This window comes from Phoxinus phoxinus (assembly GCF_949152265.1).
Source record: "Phoxinus phoxinus genome assembly, chromosome: 20".
NCBI lineage: Eukaryota > Metazoa > Chordata > Actinopteri > Cypriniformes > Leuciscidae > Phoxinus > Phoxinus phoxinus.
The window spans coordinates 29,380,039-29,399,079 of record NC_136895.1 but is presented as its reverse complement, the minus strand read 5'-3'; the positions used below and the strand labels follow the sequence as shown (position 1 = coordinate 29,399,079).

Below are 19,041 nucleotides of genomic sequence, written 5' to 3'. Positions count from 1 at the left end.
AATAAAACATTATTAATACAATAACAGCTATAAATGTCAACATATCCTAATATATGAATAATACAATGGAATAAAATATACATATGTATAAATATTTAAATGAATATGTATGAATACAAAAATGTACACAACTAATAAAACATTAATAATAAAATAATAATATGAAATAAAATAAAATAAAATAACAGCTATAAATGTCAAAATACCCTATGAAACAAAATATGAATACTATAATATAAATATATAATAAAATATATGTATCAATATTTAAATGCATATGTATGAATACATACATTCACCCAACTAATAAAATATTATTAATACTATTAAATAACATAACAGCTATACATGTCAACATATTCTATGAAAATTAAAATATGAATAATACATTATGTAACTTTAAATGTTAAACTTGCTGCCAAAAAAAAAAAAAAAGACAGATTATCAGTCATCTATTCAATAAGATGACAGAAGTCTGGCTTCGTCCAATCAGATTTGAGAGATCTATAAGGAACGCGGGATCTTACCGAAACAGCGGCGCCCGTTGTCGGACAGGACGAATCCGGGCTGGCAGATGCACTGGAAGCTTCCCGGCGTGTTCTTACACGAGCCGAACTGACAGATGTTGGGCTCCACGTTACACTCGTTGATGTCTGAGGAAGAAGAGCACAGAGAGAAGTGGAAGAACACACAGATCACGGTGGCAGAGGAGCACGTGTGCAGGAGGCTTGCGGAAATATTACGGGTGTAACAATTCATCGGGTCACAATATATCGCAATACAAAAATGTATCGTGGATAGTGACAATATGTATTGTGTGTAATTCACCCAAAATGAAAATGACTGTGCGTTAGAGTTTTTGTGTCAGTACGACGTTAAACTGAACAAAATTATAAACGCAACACTTGTTTTTGCCCCCATTTTTCACTTTTTCTATGTACACAAAAAAATTACACTATTTCTCTCAAATATTGTTCACAAATCTGTCTAAATCTGTGTTAGTGAGCACTTCTCCTTTGCCGAGTTAATCATCCGCCTCACAGGTGTGGCGTATCAAGAGGCTGATTAGACAGCAGGATTATTGCACAGGTGTGCCTTAGGCTGTCCACATTAAAAGGCCACTCTAAAAATGTGCAGTTTTACTGTATTGGGGGGGTCCGAAAACCAGTCAGTATCTCGGCAAAGGAGAAGTGCTCACTAACACAGAGTTAGACAGATTTGTGAACGATATTTGAGAGAAATAGGCCTTTTGTGTACATAGAAAAGGCTTTTGTGTCTTAGATCTTTGAGTTCAGCTCATGAAAAATGGGGGCAAAAACAAAAGTGTTGCGTTTATAATTTTGTTATACAATGTTGATTATAATGTATAATAATGCAATGGGGGAATATCCTGATAATGCCAAATGTCTGATGTTACCAGTAAAAAGTGGCGTACATTATTTTACATATCTAGTCAGTGACAGATCGCAAGCATATTCGTCTAAAATAATTCTGTATTTTCATCTTCAGAATCATGAATATTGTTATTCTGGAGTCTCTATTGTCCTGTGCTTTGGGTTTCCAGCACCAAGTCCAAGTCTATTCATTTACACACACAATGTATCACACAATGTATCAAATTTGAGTATCGTGATAATATCGTATCGTGAGTTCAGTATCGTGATATGTATGGAATCGTGACGTGAGTGTTTCGTTACTCCGCTAGTGAAAACATCACTCTTACCCACACACTTGTCGTTCTGCACCTCGTATCCCGGAGGACAGATGCAGCGGAAGGATCCGTCCAGGTTCTGGCATGTTCCCGGCTGGCAGGCGCCCGGCAGCGTCACACACTCGTTGATATCTGACCCGTCACACACATACACACAGCATTAAACGTGCGGAAGCTACTCCGAAACTAGCGAACCGCATTACACGATAATCAATATACAATAGTCGACATTTGAAGTGGATCAAAACCTTTCATCAAAGTTATACATGAATTTTGAACAATACCCGTTCTTGTCTTAGGACAACTTTGATTAACTTTTTTGATCCACTTCAAATGTTGACTACTGTATATAGAATATATATTTTATAGTATATAGAGTATATATACATATATATAAAGTATAAAGCTTCTGATTATTGTGAAACATTTAACACTGGGTTCAACTTACCTAGCACTTTATATACATCAAATAGTTACAAATGGCAACATATTTATTATTAACAAAAATGTTTATAAATAAAATTGATATGCATATTATATGTTTATGTAAAACATTAATTTATGCTAAATACAATAATAAAACATTTGCGAAATATCAATATTTACAGAGTGTAAATTTATAAATAAAAATATTCATTTAATAAATAGTATTTTATTTGTAAATATTTACCAACTATATATATAAAACATAAAATACATGAAATATTATATATATATATATATAAATATAATTTATATTTTAATTAAAATTGATAATACACACTCGCATATATATATTTTTTTATACACAACTATAAAATGTGTATATAAAATAAAATGTGTGTATATTTATGTATATATATACACAGTGTGTATCTATATTTATATAAATTCATGCTAATTAAACTAATAAAACAACAATAAAAAAAAACTAGAACGTACATTTCCAGAAGAAAATGTGAATGGTGCTTGCAGTGGCAAAAAACACGAACCGGTTGCTAGAGTGTGGTACATGATTGCATACGAGCAAACAACCATGTCTGTACGATGTTCTGCTGCTGAGATATGGCTTATTCATGTTGTTCGGGTGGTTGCTAGGGTGTTCTGGATGGTTGCTAGGCGGTTGCTAGGGTGTTCTGGGTGGTTGCTAAGCAGTTGCTAGGGTGTTCTGGGTGGTTGCTAGGCGGTTGTTAGTTTGTTGCTAGGGTGTTCTGGGTGGTTGCTAGGTGGTTGCTAGGGTGTTCTGGGAGGTTGCTAGGTGGTTGCTAGGGTGTTGCTAGGCAGTTGCTAGGGTGTTCTGGGTGGTTACTAGGGCGTTGCTAGGCAGTTGCTAGGGTATTTTGTGGTTGCTAGGGCGTTGCTAGGCAGTTGCTAGGGTATTCTGGGTAGTTGCTATGGTGTTACTAGGTGGTCGGTAGTTGTCACAGATGGTTACTATGGAGTTTATAGCATTTTCTTGGCATGATTTAACACTTAGCTAATCAATATTAGCATGTAGCTATTCACTGCTAGCATGTGTAGCATGTAGCAAGTCCTGTTTGCTAGCATGAGTCAAAAGAGCCAACCCCCATCTCTATACGATGTTCTGATGCAGAGATATACGTCTTGCAAAACGGTTGCTAGGGTAATCTGTTTGGTTGCTAGGGAGTGGCTTGGCAGCTGCCAATCATGAAGCTCCAAAGTCAGTGTGAATGTATAAACCAACCCCCATCTCTATACGATGTGTTGATGCAGAGATATACGTCTTGCAAAATGGTTGCTAGGGTACTCTCTTTTGTTGCTAGGGAGTGGCTTGGCAGCTGCCAATCATGAAACTCCAAAGGCTGCTTGTCAGTATGAATGATATAAACCAACTCCCACGTCTCTGTGACATTCAGAATGGAAGATATCCCTCTTTGGATTTTGGTTGCTAAGGTGCTCGACAATGGTTGCTAGGGAGGGGCTAGGATGTGTTGAGGTAATTGGGGATTGGCTGTTTGCTGGCCCGAGTCAAACGAGCACACCCTCATGTTTCTATGACACTTATATCCTGAGATATCCCTTTGATGTCTTTCAATGGAAGTCTATGGAGCTTGTTGCTAAGGAGGAGCTCTAAATGGTTGCTAGGGCGTGGCTTGAAAGCTTCACAATGATCCTGAGAGACTGATTGGTCGTCTGAGTAAAATGAGCCCGCCCCCTTGTCTCTATGACACTGTGATCCAGAGTTATGTTCAATACAAATGCGGTTTCTATGGTGTAGGACAGCCCATTTCATGGGCTGTCCTACACCATAGTACGTGAATGGGGCAACTTTGGGCCGGTCCTGCCCCCCAGGGGTGCAACTTTTACCCCATTGTGTGGTATGTTGTTACAGAGCCTACCAGCCTCTTCAAATGTGATCCAGAGTTATGTTCAATAGAATATCGCTTACTATGGTGTAGGACAGCCCATTTCATGGGCTGTCCTACACCATAGTACTTCATTGGGGCAACTTTGGGCCCCTCCTGCCCCCCAGGGGTGCAACTTTTACCCCATTGTGTGGTATGTTCTTACAGAGCCTGCCAGTCTCTTTAAATGTGCCAAATTACACGTTTCTGCGACATCCTTGCTCTGAGCTATGAGTCTGTGAATTTTGGTTGCTAAGCTGCTCGACAATGGTTGCTAGGGAGGGGCTAGGAAGTGTTGATGTGATTCATGATTGGCTGTTTGCTGCCCTGAGTCAAACGAGACCACCCTCATGTTTCTATGACTCTTCTATCCAGAGATATCCATTTGATCTCTTTCAATGGAAGTCTATGGAACTTGTTGCTAAGGTGCTCTAAATGGTTGCTAGGGGCGTGGCCTGATAGCTTCACAATGATCCTGAGAGACTGATTGGTCGTCTGAGTAAAATGAGCCCGCCCCCTTGTCTCTATGACACTGTGATCCAGAGTTATGTTCAATACAAAATCGATTACTATGGTGTAGGACGGCCCATTTCATGGGCCGTCCTGTGCCATAGACAATGAATGGGAAAACTTTGGGCCGCTCCTGCCCCCCAGGGGTGCAACTTTTACCCCATTGTGAGGCATATTCTTAAAGAGCCTGCCAGCCTCTACAAATGTCGTAAATTTCACATTTCTACGAAATCCTCGCTCTGAGCTATGGGGCGTTACGTGCTTTTCGCAATGTAAGTCTATGCGTTTTTTTTCGCTGCTATTTCGCCCGGCGGGCGAACATCGTACGCCCGATCGCTTATAAAAGTCATAGCACACCATTCCCAAATAGGCCGCACGTTTTGACACCTCATTCATGGGTCTGTGACAAAAACTGCGGGAGGAGTAGCGAGACGAAAAAAAAGTGGAAGAAGAAGAAGAAGAACTAGAACGTACATTTCCAGAAGAAAATGTGAATGGTGCTTGCAGTGGCAAAAAACACGACCCGGTTGCTAGGGTGTTCTGGTTGGTTGCTAGGCGGTTGCTAGGGTGTTTTGGGTGGTTGCTAGGTGGTTGCTAGGGTGTTCTGGGTGGTTGCTAGGCGGTTGCTAGGCGGTTGCTAGGGTGTTCTGGGTGGTTGTTAGGCGGTTGCTAGGGTGTTCTGGGTGGTTGCTAGGGTGTTCTGGGTGGTTGCTAGGCGGTTGCTAGGGTGTTATGGGTGGTTGCTAGGCGGTTGCTAGGTGGTTGCTAGGCGGTTGCTATGGTGTTCTGGGTGGTTGCTAGGTGGTTGCTAGGCGGTTGCTAGGGTGTTCTGGATGGTTGCTAGGCGGTTGCTAGGTGGTTGCTAGGCGGTTGCTAGGGAGTTCTGGGTGGTTGCTAGGCAGTTGTATGGTATTCTGGGTAGTTGCTATGGTGTTACTAGGTGGTTGGAAGTTGTCACAGGTGGTTACTATGGTGTTTGTAGCATTTTATTGGCATGATTTAGCACTTAGCTAATCAATATTAGCATGTAGCTATTCACTGCTAGCATGTGTAGCATGTAGCAAGTCCTGTTTGCTAGCATGAGTCAAAAGAGCCAAACCCCATCTCTATACGATGTTCTGATGCAGAGATATACGCCATGCAAAACGGTCGCTAGGGTAATCTGTTTGGTTGCTAGGGAGTGTCTTGGCATTTGCCAATCATGAAGCTCCAAAGTCAGTGTGAATGTATAAACCAACCCCCATCTCTATACGATGTTTTGATGCAGAGATATAGGTCTTGTAAAATGGTTGCTAGGGTACTCTCTTTTGTTGCTAGGGAGTGGCTTGGCAGCGTAAATCATGAAACTCCAAAGGCTGCTTGTCAGTATGAATGATATAAACCAACTCCCACGTCTCTGTGACATTCAGAATTTAACATATCCCTCTTTGGATTTTGGTTGCTAAGGTGCTCGACAATGGTTGCTAGGGAGGGGCTAGAATGTGTTGAGGGGATTCGGGATTGGCTGTTTGCTGCCCCGAGTCAAACGAGCCCACCCTCATGTTTCTATGACACTTATATCCTGAGATATCCCTTTGATGTCTTTCAATGGAAGTCTATGGAGCTTGTTGCTAAGGAGCTCTAAATGGTTGCTAGGGCGTGGCTTGAAAGCTTCACAATGATCCTGAGAGACTGATTGGTCGTCTGAGTAAAATGAGCCCGCCCCCTTGTCTCTATGACACTGTGATCCAGAGTTATGTTCAATACAAATGCGGTTTCTATGGTGTAGGACAGCCCATTTCATGGGCTGTCCTACACCATAGTACGTGAATGGGGCAACTTTGGGCCGGTCCTGCCCCCCAGGGGTGCAACTTTTACCCCATTGTGTGGTATGTTGTTACAGAGCCTAACAGCCTCTTCAAATGTGATCCAGAGTTATGTTCAATACAAATGCGGTTTCTATGGTGTAGGACAGCCCATTTCATGGGCTGTCCTACACCATAGTACTTTATTGGGGCAACTTTGGGCCCCTCCTGCCCCCCAGGGGTGTAACTTTTACCCCATTGTGTGGTATGTTCTTACAGAGCCTACCAGCCTCTTCAAATGTGATCCAGAGTTATGTTCAGTAGAATATCGCTTACTATGGTGTAGGACAGCCCATTTCATGGGCTGTCCTACACCATAGTACTTTATTGGGGCAACTTTGGGCCCCTCCTGCCCCCCAGGGGTGCAACTTTTACCCCATTGTGTGGTATGTTCTTACAGAGCCTGCCAGTCTCTTTAAATGTGCCAAATTACACGTTTCTGCGACATCCTTGCTCTGAGCTATGAGTCTGTGAATTTTGGTTGCTAAGGTGCTCGACAATGGTTGCTAGGGAGGGGCTAGGAAGTGTTGATGTGATTCATGATTGGCTGTTTGCTGCCCCGAGTCAAACGAGCCCACCCTCATGTTTCTATGACTCTTCTATCCAGAGATATCCATTTGATCTCTTTCAATGGAAGTCTATGGAACTTGTTGCTAAGGTGCTCTAAATGGTTGCTAGGGGCGTGGCCTGATAGCTTCACAATGATCCTGAGAGACTGATTGGTCGTCTGAGTAAAATGAGCCCGCCCCCTTGTCTCTATGACACTGTGATCCAGAGTTATGTTCAATACAAAATCGCTTACTATGGTGTAGGACGGCCCATTTCATGGGCCGTCCTATGCCATAGACAATGAATGGGAAAACTTTGGGCCGCTCCTGCCCCCCAGGGGTGCAACTTTTACCCCATTGTGAGGCATATTCTTAAAGAGCCTGCCAGCCTCTTCAAATGTCGTAAATTTCACATTTCTACGAAATCCTCGCTCTGAGCTATGAGGCGTTTTACGTTTTTTTCAATGTAAGTCTATGCGTTTTTTTTCGCTGCTATTTCGCCCGGCGGGCGAACATCGTACGCCCGATCGCTTATAAAAGTCATAGCACACCATTCCCAAATAGGACGCACGTTTTGACACCTCATTCATGGGTCTGTGACAAAAACTGCGGGAGGAGTAGCGAGACGAAAAAAAAGTGGAAGAAGAAGAAGAAGAATAATAAGTATGAGCAATAACAATAATGATGCCTTGCTAAAGCAAGCACCATTAACTAGAACGTACATTTCCAGAAGAAAATGTGAATGGTGCTTGCAGTGGCAAAAAACACGACCCGGTTGCTAGGGTGTTCTGGTTGGTTGCTAGGCGGTTGCTAGGGTGTTTTGGGTGGTTGCTAGGTGGTTGCTAGGGTGTTCTGGGTGGTTGCTAGGCGGTTGCTAGGCGGTTGCTAGGGTGTTCTGGGTGGTTGTTAGGCGGTTGCTAGGGTGTTCTGGGTGGTTGCTAGGGTGTTCTGGGTGGTTGCTAGGCGGTTGCTAGGGTGTTATGGGTGGTTGCTAGGCGGTTGCTAGGTGGTTGCTAGGCGGTTGCTATGGTGTTCTGGGTGGTTGCTAGGTGGTTGCTAGGCGGTTGCTAGGGTGTTCTGGATGGTTGCTAGGCGGTTGCTAGGTGGTTGCTAGGCGGTTGCTAGGGAGTTCTGGGTGGTTGCTAGGCAGTTGTATGGTATTCTGGGTAGTTGCTATGGTGTTACTAGGTGGTTGGAAGTTGTCACAGGTGGTTACTATGGTGTTTGTAGCATTTTATTGGCATGATTTAGCACTTAGCTAATCAATATTAGCATGTAGCTATTCACTGCTAGCATGTGTAGCATGTAGCAAGTCCTGTTTGCTAGCATGAGTCAAAAGAGCCAAACCCCATCTCTATACGATGTTCTGATGCAGAGATATACGCCATGCAAAACGGTCGCTAGGGTAATCTGTTTGGTTGCTAGGGAGTGTCTTGGCATTTGCCAATCATGAAGCTCCAAAGTCAGTGTGAATGTATAAACCAACCCCCATCTCTATACGATGTTTTGATGCAGAGATATAGGTCTTGTAAAATGGTTGCTAGGGTACTCTCTTTTGTTGCTAGGGAGTGGCTTGGCAGCGTAAATCATGAAACTCCAAAGGCTGCTTGTCAGTATGAATGATATAAACCAACTCCCACGTCTCTGTGACATTCAGAATTTAACATATCCCTCTTTGGATTTTGGTTGCTAAGGTGCTCGACAATGGTTGCTAGGGAGGGGCTAGAATGTGTTGAGGGGATTCGGGATTGGCTGTTTGCTGCCCCGAGTCAAACGAGCCCACCCTCATGTTTCTATGACACTTATATCCTGAGATATCCCTTTGATGTCTTTCAATGGAAGTCTATGGAGCTTGTTGCTAAGGAGCTCTAAATGGTTGCTAGGGCGTGGCTTGAAAGCTTCACAATGATCCTGAGAGACTGATTGGTCGTCTGAGTAAAATGAGCCCGCCCCCTTGTCTCTATGACACTGTGATCCAGAGTTATGTTCAATACAAATGCGGTTTCTATGGTGTAGGACAGCCCATTTCATGGGCTGTCCTACACCATAGTACGTGAATGGGGCAACTTTGGGCCGGTCCTGCCCCCCAGGGGTGCAACTTTTACCCCATTGTGTGGTATGTTGTTACAGAGCCTAACAGCCTCTTCAAATGTGATCCAGAGTTATGTTCAATACAAATGCGGTTTCTATGGTGTAGGACAGCCCATTTCATGGGCTGTCCTACACCATAGTACTTTATTGGGGCAACTTTGGGCCCCTCCTGCCCCCCAGGGGTGTAACTTTTACCCCATTGTGTGGTATGTTCTTACAGAGCCTACCAGCCTCTTCAAATGTGATCCAGAGTTATGTTCAGTAGAATATCGCTTACTATGGTGTAGGACAGCCCATTTCATGGGCTGTCCTACACCATAGTACTTTATTGGGGCAACTTTGGGCCCCTCCTGCCCCCCAGGGGTGCAACTTTTACCCCATTGTGTGGTATGTTCTTACAGAGCCTGCCAGTCTCTTTAAATGTGCCAAATTACACGTTTCTGCGACATCCTTGCTCTGAGCTATGAGTCTGTGAATTTTGGTTGCTAAGGTGCTCGACAATGGTTGCTAGGGAGGGGCTAGGAAGTGTTGATGTGATTCATGATTGGCTGTTTGCTGCCCCGAGTCAAACGAGCCCACCCTCATGTTTCTATGACTCTTCTATCCAGAGATATCCATTTGATCTCTTTCAATGGAAGTCTATGGAACTTGTTGCTAAGGTGCTCTAAATGGTTGCTAGGGGCGTGGCCTGATAGCTTCACAATGATCCTGAGAGACTGATTGGTCGTCTGAGTAAAATGAGCCCGCCCCCTTGTCTCTATGACACTGTGATCCAGAGTTATGTTCAATACAAAATCGCTTACTATGGTGTAGGACGGCCCATTTCATGGGCCGTCCTATGCCATAGACAATGAATGGGAAAACTTTGGGCCGCTCCTGCCCCCCAGGGGTGCAACTTTTACCCCATTGTGAGGCATATTCTTAAAGAGCCTGCCAGCCTCTTCAAATGTCGTAAATTTCACATTTCTACGAAATCCTCGCTCTGAGCTATGAGGCGTTTTACGTTTTTTTCAATGTAAGTCTATGCGTTTTTTTTCGCTGCTATTTCGCCCGGCGGGCGAACATCGTACGCCCGATCGCTTATAAAAGTCATAGCACACCATTCCCAAATAGGACGCACGTTTTGACACCTCATTCATGGGTCTGTGACAAAAACTGCGGGAGGAGTAGCGAGACGAAAAAAAAGTGGAAGAAGAAGAAGAAGAACTAGAACGTACATTTCCAGAAGAAAATGTGAATGGTGCTTGCAGTGGCAAAAAACACGAGCCGGTTGCTAGGGTGTTCTTGGAGTTTGCTATGAAGATGCTAAGGTGTTCTGGGTGGTTGCTAGGGTGTTCTGGGTGGTTGCTAGGGTGTTGCTAGGTGGTTGCTAGGGTGTTCTGGGTGGTTGCTAGGCGGTTGCTAGGTTGTTCTGGGTGGTTGCTAGGCGGTTGCTAGGGTGTTCTGGGTGGTTGCTAGGTGGTTGCTAGGGTGTTCTGGGTGGTTGATAGGCGGTTGCTAGGCGGTTGCTAGGCAGTTGCTAGGGTGTTCTGGGTGGTTGCTAGGGTGTTCTGGGTGGTTGCTAGGCGGTTCTGGGCGGTTGCTAGGCGGTTGCTAGGATGTTCTGGGTGGTTGCTAGGCAGTTGCTAGGGTGTTCTGGGTAGTTGCTATGGTGTTACTAGGTGGTTGGTAGTTGTCACAGATGGTTACTATGGTGTTTGTAGCATTTTCTTGGCATGTTTTAGCACTTAGCTAATCAAAATTAGCATGTAGCTATTCACTGCTAGCATGTGTAGCATGTAGCAAGTCCTGTTTGCTAGCATGAGTCAAAAGAGCCAACCCCCATCTCTATACGATGTTCTGATGCAGAGATATACGTCTTGCAAAACGGTTGCTAGGGTAATCTGTTTGGTTGCTAGGGAGTGGCTTGGCAGCTGCCAATCATGAAGCTCCAAAGTCAGTGTGAATGTATAAACCAACCCCCATCTCTATACGATGTTTTGATGCAGAGATATAGGTCTTGCAAAATGGTTGCTAGGGTACTCTGTTTTGTTGTTAGGGAGTGGCTCGGCAGCTGCCAATCATGAAACTCCAAAGGCTACTTGTCAGTATGAATGATATAAACCAACTCCCATGCCTCTGTGACATTCAGAATGCAAGATATCCCTGTCTGGGTTTTGGTTGCTAAGGTACTCGACAATGGTTGCTAGGGAGGGGCTAGGAAGTGTTGAGGTGATTCGGGATTGGCTGTTTGCTTCCCCGAGTCAAACGAGCCAACCCTCGTGTTTCTATGACACTTCTATCCAGAGATATCCATTTGATGTCTTTCAATGGAAGTCTATGGATTTTGTTGCTAAGGTGCTCTAAATGGTTGCTAGGCAGTTGCCATGGTATTTTTGTGGTTGCTAGGGCGTTGCTACGCAGTTGCTAGGGTATTCTGGGTAGTTGCTATGTTGTTACTAGGTGGTTGGTAGTTGTCACAGATGGTTACTATGGTGTTTGTAGCATTTTCTTGGCATGATTTAGCACTTAGCTAATCAAAATTAGCATGTAGCTATTCACTGCTAGCATGTGTAGCATGTAGCAAGTCCTGTTTGCTAGCATGAGTCAAAAGAGCCAACCCCCATCTCTATACGATGTTCTGATGCAGAGATATACGCCTTGCAAAACGGTTGCTAGGGTAATCTGTTTGGTTGCTAGGGAGTGGCTTGGCAGCTGCCAATCATAAAGCTCCAAAGTCAGTGTGAATGTATAAACCAACCCCCATCTCTATACGATGTTTTGATGCAGAGATATAGGTCTTGCAAAATGGTTGCTAGGGTACTCTCTTTTGTTGCTAGGGAGTGGCTTGGCAGCTGCCAATCATGAAACTCCAAAGGCTGCTTGTCAATATGAATGATATAAACCAACTCCCACGTCTCTTTGACATTCAGAATGGAAGATATCCCTGTCTGGATTTTGGTTGCTAAGGTGCTCGACAATGGTTGCTAGGGAGGGGCTAGGATGTGTTGAGGTGATTGGGGATTGGCTGTTTGCTGCCCCGAGTCAAACGAGCCTACCCTCATGTTTCTATGACACTTATATCCTGAGATATCCCTTTGATGTCTTTCAATGGAAGTCTATGGAGCTTGTTGCTAAGGAGCTCTAAATAGTTGCTAGGGCGTCGCTTGAAAGCTTCACAATGATCCTGAGAGACTGATTGGTTGTCTGAGTAAAATGAGCCCGCCCCCTTGTCTCTATGACACTGTGATCCAGAGTTATGTTCAATACAAATGCGATTTCTATGGTGTAGGACAGCCCATTTCATGGGCTGTCCTACACCATAGTACGTGAATGGGGCAACTTTGGGCCGGTCCTGCCCCCCAGGGGTGCAACTTTTACCCCATTGTGTGGTATGTTGTTACAGAGCCTACCAGCCTCTTCAAATGTGATCCAGAGTTATGTTCAATAGAATATCGCTTACTATGGTGTAGGACAGCCCATTTCATGGGCTGTCCTACACCATAGTACGTGAATGGGGCAACTTTGGGCCCCTCCTGCCCCCCAGGGGTGCAACTTTTACCCCATTGTGTGGTATGTTCTTACAGAGCCTATCAGCCTCTTCAAATGTGCCAAATTACACGTTTCTGCGACATCCTTGCTCTGAGCTATGAGTCTGTGAATTTTGGTTGCTAAGGTGCTCGACAATGGTTGCTAGGGAGGGGCTAGGAAGTGTTGATGTGATTCATGATTGGCTGTTTGCTGCCCCGAGTCAAACGAGCCCACCCTCATGTTTCTATGACTCTTCTATCCAGAGATATCCATTTGATCTCTTTCAATGGAAGTCTATGGAACTTGTTGCTAAGGTGCTCTAAATGGTTGCTAGGGGCGTGGCCTGATAGCTTCACAATGATCCGGAGAGACTGATTGGTCGTCTGAGTAAAATGAGCCCGCCCCCTTGTCTCTATGACACTGTGATCCAGAGTTATGTTCAATACAAAATCGCTTACTCTCTCTCTCTCTCCATTTCATGGGACGTCCTACACCATGTTAAGTCAATAGGAAAAGTTTGGGCCGCTCCTGACCCCCAGGGGTGCAACTTTTACCCCATTGTGAGGTATGTTCTTACAGAGCCTGCCAGCCTCTCCAAATGTGTTAAATTTCACATTTCTACGAAATCCCAACTCTGAGCTATGACTCGTCAAAGTTTGACGTAATGTTAAGTCTATGCGTTTTTTCGTCGACTTTTTCGCCCCTGGGGCGACCACCACACCCCCGATCGCTTATAAAAGTCATAGCACACCATTCCCGAATAGGCCGCACGTTTTGACACCTCATTCAGGGGTCTGTGACAAAAGCTGCGGGAGGAGTAGCGCGTCAAAAAAGCGGCGGAATAAAAAGAAGTAAAATAATAAGTATGAGCAATAACACTAATGTTGCTTTGCCATAGGCAAGCACCATTAATAAGTATGACGGATAACAATAATGATGCCTTGCTACGCAAGCACCATTAATAAGTATGACGGATAACAATAATGATGCCTTGCTACGCAAGCACCATTAATAAGTATGACGGATAACAATAATGATGCCTTGCTACGCAAGCACCATTAATAATAAGTATGACGGATAACAATAATGATGCCTTGCTAAAGCAAGCACCATTAATAACTAGAATGTACATTTCCAGAAGAAAATGTGAATGGTGCTTGCAGTGGCAAAACGCGACACTCGGTTGCTAGAGTGTGGTACATGATGTCATACGAGCCAACAACCATGTCTGTACGATGTTCTGCTGCTGAGTTATGGCTTATTCATGTTGTTCGGGTGGTTGCTAGGGTGTTCTGGGTGGTTACTAGGGTGTACTGGGTGGTTGCTAGGCAGTTGCTAGGGTGTTCTGGGTGGTTGCTAGGTGGTTGCTAGGGTTTTCTGGGTGGTTGCTAGGCGGTTGCTAGGGTGTTCTGGGTGGTTGCTATGGCGTTGCTAGGGTGTTCTGGGTGGTTGCTAGGCAGTTGCTAGGCGGTTGCTAGGTGGTTGCTAGGGTGTTCTGGGCGGTTGCTAGTTAGTTGCTAGGGTGTTCTGGGTGGTTGCTAGGCGGTTGCTAGGGTGTTCTGGGTGGTTGCTAGGCGGTTGCTATGCGGTTGCTAGGGTGTTCTGGGTGGTTGCTATGCAGTTGCTAGGGTGTTATGGGTGGTTGCTAGGCAGTTGCTAGGGTGTTCTGGGTGGTTGCTAGGCGGTTGCTAGGGTGTTCTGGGTGGTTGCTAGGCAGTTGCTAGGGTGTTCTGGGTGGTTACTAGGGCGTTGCTAGGCAGTTGCTAGGGTATTTTTGTGGTTTCTAGGGCGTTGCTAGGCAGTTGCTAGGGTGTTCTGGGTAGTTGCTATGGTGTTACTAGGTGGTTGGTAGTTGTCACAGATGGTTACTATGGTGTTTGTAGCATTTTCTTGGCATGATTTAGCACTTAGCTAATCAAAATTAGCATGTAGCTATTCACTGCTAGCATGTGTAGCATGTAGCATGTCCTGTTTGCTAGCATGAGTCAAAAGAGCCAACCCCCATCTCTATACGATGTTCTGATGCAGAGATATACGTCTTGCAAAACGGTTGCTAGGGTAATCTGTTTGGTTGCTAGGGAGTGGCTTGGCAGCTGCCAATCATGAAGCTCCAAAGTCAGAGTGAATGTATAAACCAACCCCCATCTCTATACGATGTTTTGATGCAGAGATATAGGTCTTGCAAAATGGTTGCTAGGGTACTCTCTTTTGTTGCTAGGGAGTGGCTTGGCAGCTGCCAATCATGAAACTCCAAAGGCTGCTTGTCAGTATGAATGATATAAACCAACTCCCACGTCTCTGTGACATTCAGAATGGAAGATATCCCTCTTTGGATTTTGGTTGCTAAGGTGCTCGACAATGGTTGCTAGGGAGGGGCTAGGATGTGTTGAGGTGATTGGGGATTGGCTGTTTGCTGCCCCGAGTCAAACGAGCCCACCCTCATGTTTCTATGACACTTATATCCTGAGATATCCCTTTGATGTCTTTCAATGGAAGTCTATGGATTTTGTTGCTAAGGTGCTCTAAATGGTTGCTAGGGTGTGGCTTGATAGCTTCACAGTGATCCTGAGAGACTGATTGGTCGTCTGAGTAAAATGAGCCCGCCCCCTTGTCTCTATGACACTGTGATCCAGAGTTATGTTCAATAGAATATCGCTTACTATGGTGTAGGACAGCCCATTTCATGGGCTGTCCTACACCATAGTACTTCATTGGGGCAACTTTGGGCCCCTCCTGCCCCCCAGGGGTGCAACTTTTACCCCATTGTGTGGTATGTTGTTACAGAGCCTACCAGCCTTTTCAAATGTGATCCAGAGTTATGTTCAATAGAATATCGCTTACTATGGTGTAGGACAGCCCATTTCATGGGCTGTCCTACACCATAGTACTTCATTGGGGCAACTTTGGGCCCCTCCTGCCCCCCAGGGGTGCAACTTTTACCCCATTGTGTGGTATGTTCTTACAGAGCCTGCCTGTCTTTTTAAATGTGCCAAATTACACGTTTCTGCGACATCCTTGCTCTGAGCTATGAGTCTGTGAATTTTGGTTGCTAAGCTGCTCGACAATGGTTGCTAGGGAGGGGCTAGGAAGTGTTGAGGTTATTCAGGATTGGCTGTTTGCTGCCCTGAGTCAAACGAGACCACCCTCATGTTTCTATGACTCTTCTATCCAAAGATATCCCTTTGATCTCTTTCAATGGAAGTCTATGGAACTTGTTGCTAAGGGGCTCTTAATGGTTGCTAGGGGCGTGGCCTGATAGCTTCACAATGATCCTGAGATACTTATTGGTCGTCTGAGTAAAATGAGCCCGCCCCCTTGTCTCTATGACACTGTGATCCAGAGTTATGTTCAATACAAAATCGCTTACTCTCTCTCTCTCTCCATTTCATGGGCCGTCCTACACCATGTTAAGTCAATGGGAAACTTTCGGGCGCTCCTGCCCCCCAGGGGTGCAACTTTTACCCCATTGTGAGGTATATTCTTACAGAGCCTGCCAACCTCTCCAAAAGTGGTAAATTTCACATTTCTACAAAATCCTCGCTCTGAGCTATGAGGCGTCAAAGTTTGACGCAATGTTAAGTCTATGGGATTTTTCGGCGAGTTTTTCGCCCCTGGGGCGACCACCGCACCCCCGATCGCTTAGAAAAGTCATAGCACACCATTCCCGAATAAGCCGCACGATTTGACACCTCATTCATGAGTCTGTGACAAAAACTGCGGGAGGAGTAGCGCGTCAAAAAAACGGCGGAATAAAAAGAATAATAAGTATGACGGATAACAATAATGATGCCTTGCTAAAGCAAGCACCATTAATAATAAGTATGAGCAATAACAATAATGATGCCTTGCTAAAGCAAGCACCATTAATAATAAGTATGAGCAATAACAATAATGATGCCTTGCTAAAGCAAGCACCATTAATAACTAGAATGTACATTTCCAGAAGAAAATGTGAATGGTGCTTGCAGTGGCAAAAAACACGACCCGGTTGCTAGGGTGTTCTGGGTGGTTGCTAGGCGGTTGCTAGGGTGTTTTGGGTGGTTGCTAGGTGGTTGCTAGGGTGTTCTGGGTGGTTGCTAGGCGGTTGCTAGGGTGTTCTGGTTGGTTGCTAGGCGGTTGCTAGGGTGTTCTGGGTGGTTGCTAGGCGGTTGCTAGGTGGTTGCTAGGCGGTTGCTAGGGTGTTCTGGATGGTTGCTAGGCGGTTGCTAGGTGGTTGCTAGGCGGTTGCTAGGGTCTTCTGGGTGGTTGCTAGGCGGTTGCTAGGCAGTTGCTAGGGTGTTCTGGGTGGTTGCTAGGCGGTTGCTAGGGTGTTCTGGGTGGTTGCTAGGCGGTTGCTAGGGTGTTCTGGGTGGTTGCTAGGCGGTTGCTAGGTGGTTGCTAGGCGGTTGCTTGGGTGTTCTGGATGGTTGCTAGGCGGTTGCTAGGTGGTTGCTAGGCGGTTGCTAGGGTGTTCTGGATGGTTGCTAGGCGGTTGCTAGGTGGTTGCTAGGCGGTTGCTAGGGTGTTCTGGGTGGTTGCTAGGCAGTTGCTAGGGTATTCTGGGTAGTTGCTATGGTGTTACTAGGTGGTTGGTAGTTGTCACAGATGGTTACTATGGTGTTTGTAGCATTTTATTGGCATGATTTAGCACTTAGCTAATCAATATTAGCATGTAGCTATTCACTGCTAGCATGTGTAGCATGTAGCAAGTCCTGTTTGCTAGCATGAGTCAAAAGAGCCAACCCCCATCTCTATACGATGTTCTGATGCAGAGATATACGCCTTGCAAAACGGTTGCTAGGGTAATCTGTTTGGTTGCTAGGGAGTGTCTTGGCATTTGCCAATCATGAAGCTCCAAAGTCAGTGTGAATGTATAAACCAACCCCCATCTCTATACGATGTTTTGATGCAGAGATATAGGTCTTGCAAAATGGTTGCTAGGGTACTCTCTTTTGTTGCTAGGGAGTGGCTTGGCAGCTGCCAATCATGAAACTCCAAAGGCTGCTTGTCAGTATAAATGATATAAACCAACTCCCACGTCTCTGTGACATTCAGAATGGAAGATATCCCTCTTTGGATTTTGGTTGCTAAGGTGCTCGACAATGGTTGCTAGGGAGGGGCTAGGATGTGTTGAGGTGATTGGGGATTGGCTGTTTGCTGCCCCGAGTCAAACGAGCCCACCCTCATGTTTCTATGACACTTCTATCCAGAGATATCCATTTGATGTCTTTCAATGGAAGTCTATGGATTTTGTTGCTAAGGTGCTCTAAATGGTTGCTAGGGCGTGGCTTGATAGCTTCACAGTGATCCTGAGAGACTGATTGGTCCTCTGAGTAAAATGAGCCCGCCCCCTTGTCTCTATGCCACTGTGATCCAGAGTTATGTTCAATACAAATGCGGTTTCTATGGTGTAGGACAGCCCATTTCATGGGCTGTCCTACACCATAGTACGTGAATGGGGCAACTTTGGGCCGGTCCTGCCCCCCAGGGGTGCAACTTTTACCCCATTGTGTGGTATGTTGTTACAGAGCCTACCAGCCTCTTCAAATGTGATCCAGAGTTATGTTCAATAGAATATCGCTTACTATGGTGTAGGACAGCCCATTTCATGGGCTGTCCTACACCATAGTACTTCATTGGGGCAACTTTGGGCCCCTCCTGCCCCCCAGGGGTGCAACTTTTATCCCATTGTGTGGTATGTTCTTACAGAGCCTGCCAGTCTCTTTAAATGTGCCAAATTACACGTTTCTGCGAAATCCTTGCTCTGAGCTATGAGTCTGTGAATTTTGGTTGCTAAGCTGCTCGACAATGGTTGCTAGGGGCGTGGCTTGATAGCTTCACAATGATCCTGAGAGACTGATTGGTCGTCTGAGTAAAATGAGCCTGCCCCCTTATCTCTATGACACTGTGATCCAGAGTTATGTTCAATACAAATGCGGTTTCTATGGTGTAGGACAGCCCATTTCATGGGCTGTCCTACACCATAGTACGTGAATGGGGCAACTTCGGGCCGGTCCTGCCCCCCAGGGGTGCAACTTTTACCCCATTGTGTGGTATGTTGTTACAGAGCCTACCAGCCTCTTCAAATGTGATCCAGAGTTATGTTCAATAGAATATCGCTTACTATGGTGTAGGACAGCCCATTTCATCGGCTGTCCTACACCATAGTACTTCATTGGGGCAACTTTGGGGCCCTCCAGCCCCCCAGGGGTGCAACTTTTACCCCATTGTGTGGTATGTTCTTACAGAGCCTGCCAGTCTCTTTAAATGTGCCAAATTACACGTTTCTGCGACATCCTTGCTCTGAGCTATGAGTCTGTGAATTTTGGTTGCTAAGCTGCTCGACAATGGTTGCTAGGGGCGTGGCTTGATAGCTTCACAATGATCCTGAGATGCTGATTGGTCTTCTGAGTAAAATGAGCCCGCCCCCTTGTCTCTATGACACTGTGATCCAGAGCTATGTTCAATACAAAATCCCTATGCAATTTACCATATTAGGAAAA

The 19,041-nt window shown here is 45.2% G+C and overlaps 1 protein-coding gene across 1 annotated transcript in view; it reads right to left on the bottom strand.

Moving 5' to 3' along the window:
• The window catches only part of fbn2b (fibrillin 2b), a gene marked incomplete at its 5' end in the record, with an annotated part of 115,593 nt that overhangs the window by 16,236 nt on the left and 80,316 nt on the right, over window positions 1-19,041 (bottom strand). Inside the window, 2 exons of the mRNA XM_079593048.1 lie at window positions 528-653; window positions 1,724-1,843. Coding sequence (XP_079449174.1) covers window positions 528-653; window positions 1,724-1,843 — 246 coding nt within the window. The remainder of the gene's footprint in view (window positions 1-527; window positions 654-1,723; window positions 1,844-19,041) is intronic.